This window comes from Myotis brandtii, unplaced genomic scaffold, assembly GCF_000412655.1.
Source record: "Myotis brandtii unplaced genomic scaffold, ASM41265v1 scaffold357, whole genome shotgun sequence".
NCBI classification, from domain to species: Eukaryota; Metazoa; Chordata; class Mammalia; order Chiroptera; family Vespertilionidae; genus Myotis; species Myotis brandtii.
Window position 1 is genome coordinate 869,952 of NW_005363729.1, and position 2,817 is coordinate 872,768.

The following is a 2,817-nucleotide window of genomic DNA, read 5'->3' on the forward strand; positions in this document are numbered from 1 at the left end:
TAGCTTGTGCATATCTCTGAAGGTCACGAAATATAAACCTGATGTAAAATCTCTGTCATCAGTGATGCAGCAGCAAAAGTCCCACTGATAATATCAAACGGAGTCATAAAGTTTTCTGTCGGACTATCAGTGTACATGTATACATTAAAAAATAAATGTATTTTTCATCATCATATACTGTGTTTTTGTCGCTCGAATGAATTTTATTATTTCTTCAAGGTTCTTCACATACGTACACCTTAAGAGATATCAAGTAGGCGGAACATGTTCTCAAAAAATTAGGGTTGGCACGCAGAAGACTTTTGAGTCAGAGATTTTGCTGGTTTGGGCACGCACTCACACAAAGGTTGCCCACCCCTGCCCTAGAATCTAGGTGAATGGAATGTCCTGTATCTCGGTGGGGGCAGGGCCTGGGTTCCACGGTTGCCAACACTCATCAACCTCCACACCCGTGAAGTGCCTTCCTGTCACTCGGTGCACATTGCATCTTAATAAAGTTGATTTCCAAAGAAAACAAACGGCCCGGCCGGTGTGGCTCAGTGGCTGAGCGTTGACCCATGAACACGACCCAGGAGGTCAAGGTTCAATTCCCGATCAGGGCACATTCCCCGGGGTGTGGGCTCCGTCCCCAGTGGGGGGCGTGCAGGAGGCAGCCGATCCATGATTCTCGCCAAAGATGTTTCTCTCCCTCTCTGCCTCTCCCTTCCTTTCTCTGAAATCAATAAAAATATATTTTTTAAAAAAATAACGATAATGCCAATGAATTAAGGGGGAAGCCGGAAACAAGAGCAGGGCTCCGTTTACAGGGGGTTCGAGAGCAGGAGAATCTAATCCACAAAGACAGAACTCAGAGTGCGGGGCTCAGGAGTGGGGGCTGGACCGGGGAGGGGCAGTCAGACTTTCTGGGGTGACCAGGAGCGTCTGGTTCTTGACTTGGGCAGTGACACAGGGGTGCACACGGAGCTGCACAGTTAGGATGTGTTACATCGTGATGTTTAAAGTACGGTCACGAGGGCTGTGCAACATTATCCATAAGCCCCCGTATACCGGGCGTGCCTGGCCCAAAGCCCACGTCCTGGATGGTAAGAAAATGCTTGAAATACAACACAAGGGAGTCACGCCGCGGTGCCCACACAGGATGGGCAAAACTGCAAAGCAGCCCTAGCTGGTGTGGCTCAGTGGATACAGCGTCCGCCTGCAGACTGAAGGGTCCCAGGTTCCGTTCCGGTCAAGGGCACTTGCCCGGGTTGTGGGCTCGATCCCCAGTAGGGGATGTGCAGGAGGCAGCCAATTGATGATTCTCTCTCATCATGGATGCTTCTATCTCTCTCTTCCCTCTCCCTTCCTCTCTGAAATCAATAAAGATTTATTTAAAAAACAAAACAAAACTGCAAAGCAGACCCGTGGGCGACGACAGGCACTGAGACGCCAGCGGGGCGAGGCGGCCCGAGGCAAGCTGTTTTCTCTGATGCAATGGCTGTCTCTTCAAGAATGATTTTGTGGAAACAGCCCCAAAATTATTTGTCAAGACATGAAAAGGTGGCGATCTTCCCCGTCGGGTCCTGCTCGCAGCCTCATGCTCTTGAACGTGTGCCCCGCGGAGCAGGGCATCCAGGTGCAGGTTTGAGGCATGAGACGGGCACAGTTCCACAGCTCCTCCGGCACGGCAGCTCCGGCTCTTTAGTTCTCAGCCAGCATTGCGCCATGGACATCTCCTGGGAAAACTGGCACAAGCAACACAAGACCGGGGGCCAGAGGAAGCCCCGCCACAAGAAGTGAACATAGGAGCTGGGCCGCCCTGCTGCCAACACTAACATGCTCCCCCTCCCACCCCACCCCTACCCCCCACATACACACAGTCTGTGAGCGGGGAGGCGGCAAGGAGAGCCGCACCTGAGGCTGGACATGGCCAACTTCTCCTGGGGCTGGGAGTGTTGTGCCCCCAAAACAAGGATTACTGATGCTGCCGACAACACATCCAGCAACAAACCGGTCGCACCAAGACCCCAGTAGAGAGCTGCATGATGCTCATGACAGCGCCCCACGCGACAGTGGTACGAGTTCCGCCAGGCACCGCCCCTGGGCCGAAACAAGGGGGCCGAGCGGATTCCTGGGGAGGAAGACCATTTAAACAAAAAACGAGCAGAGAAAATTCAGAAGAAATATGGGGAAAGGAAGAAGAATGCCGGAATCAGCCGTCGTCTAGTTCCAGCAGGCAAGCTGCTGCACGCACGGCTCCGAGACCAGGCCAGTGTGGCCGCGCAGAAGGCTCTGTGCTGGGGGGCCAGGAGCCGGGGTTCCAGCTGAGGAAAAGCAAGGCCAGGAGCAGCAAATAAACCCTTCCTCCTAGCATAGCTCATGTCATACAGGTGTTTATTGTTCAAATAAAGTGGCTTCATTTCTTGTTTTTTTTTTTAAGAATAAGCGGGAACTATAACAAGCTTTGTAAAGCGCCCTTTTAATAGTGAAAACCTGGAAATAACCCAAATGTTCGACAACAATGGATCCATTTGAGAGTTGTGGCCCCTCCTTGGGGAGGGATGGGGCGGGACCCAGCCCTCCCTCTGAGCCGGCCCTGGGCGTTGCGGGGTTCTTGGAGGGCGGATGGTTTGCCAGGGAATTTTCCATTTCTGCTCTAGTTTAAGTTTCGCGTTATTGCCCGGCTGCTTCCCACAAGCCCACACCATTCCTGCGAGCAGAAAAGACCAGAAACGGGGCGATGCGAGGCTGGCCCTCCTGGAGCGGCACCCCTCCTCCCTCTGCCTTCACCCCACAGACCTCATCTCACCGCGGGGCGTCGCGGGAGGACAGGGAGCC

General features: G+C 53.3%; 1 protein-coding gene across 1 annotated transcript in view; it reads left to right on the top strand.

Annotated features, from left to right (window-relative positions):
* The first annotated feature begins 1,531 nt into the window (after positions 1–1,531).
* SLC2A6 (solute carrier family 2 (facilitated glucose transporter), member 6) overlaps positions 1,532–2,817 on the top strand; it is an 8,385-nt gene continuing 7,099 nt past the window's right edge. Inside the window, exons 1-2 of the mRNA XM_014544223.1 lie at positions 1,532–1,621; positions 2,053–2,251. Coding sequence (XP_014399709.1) covers positions 1,532–1,621; positions 2,053–2,251 — 289 coding nt within the window. The remainder of the gene's footprint in view (positions 1,622–2,052; positions 2,252–2,817) is intronic.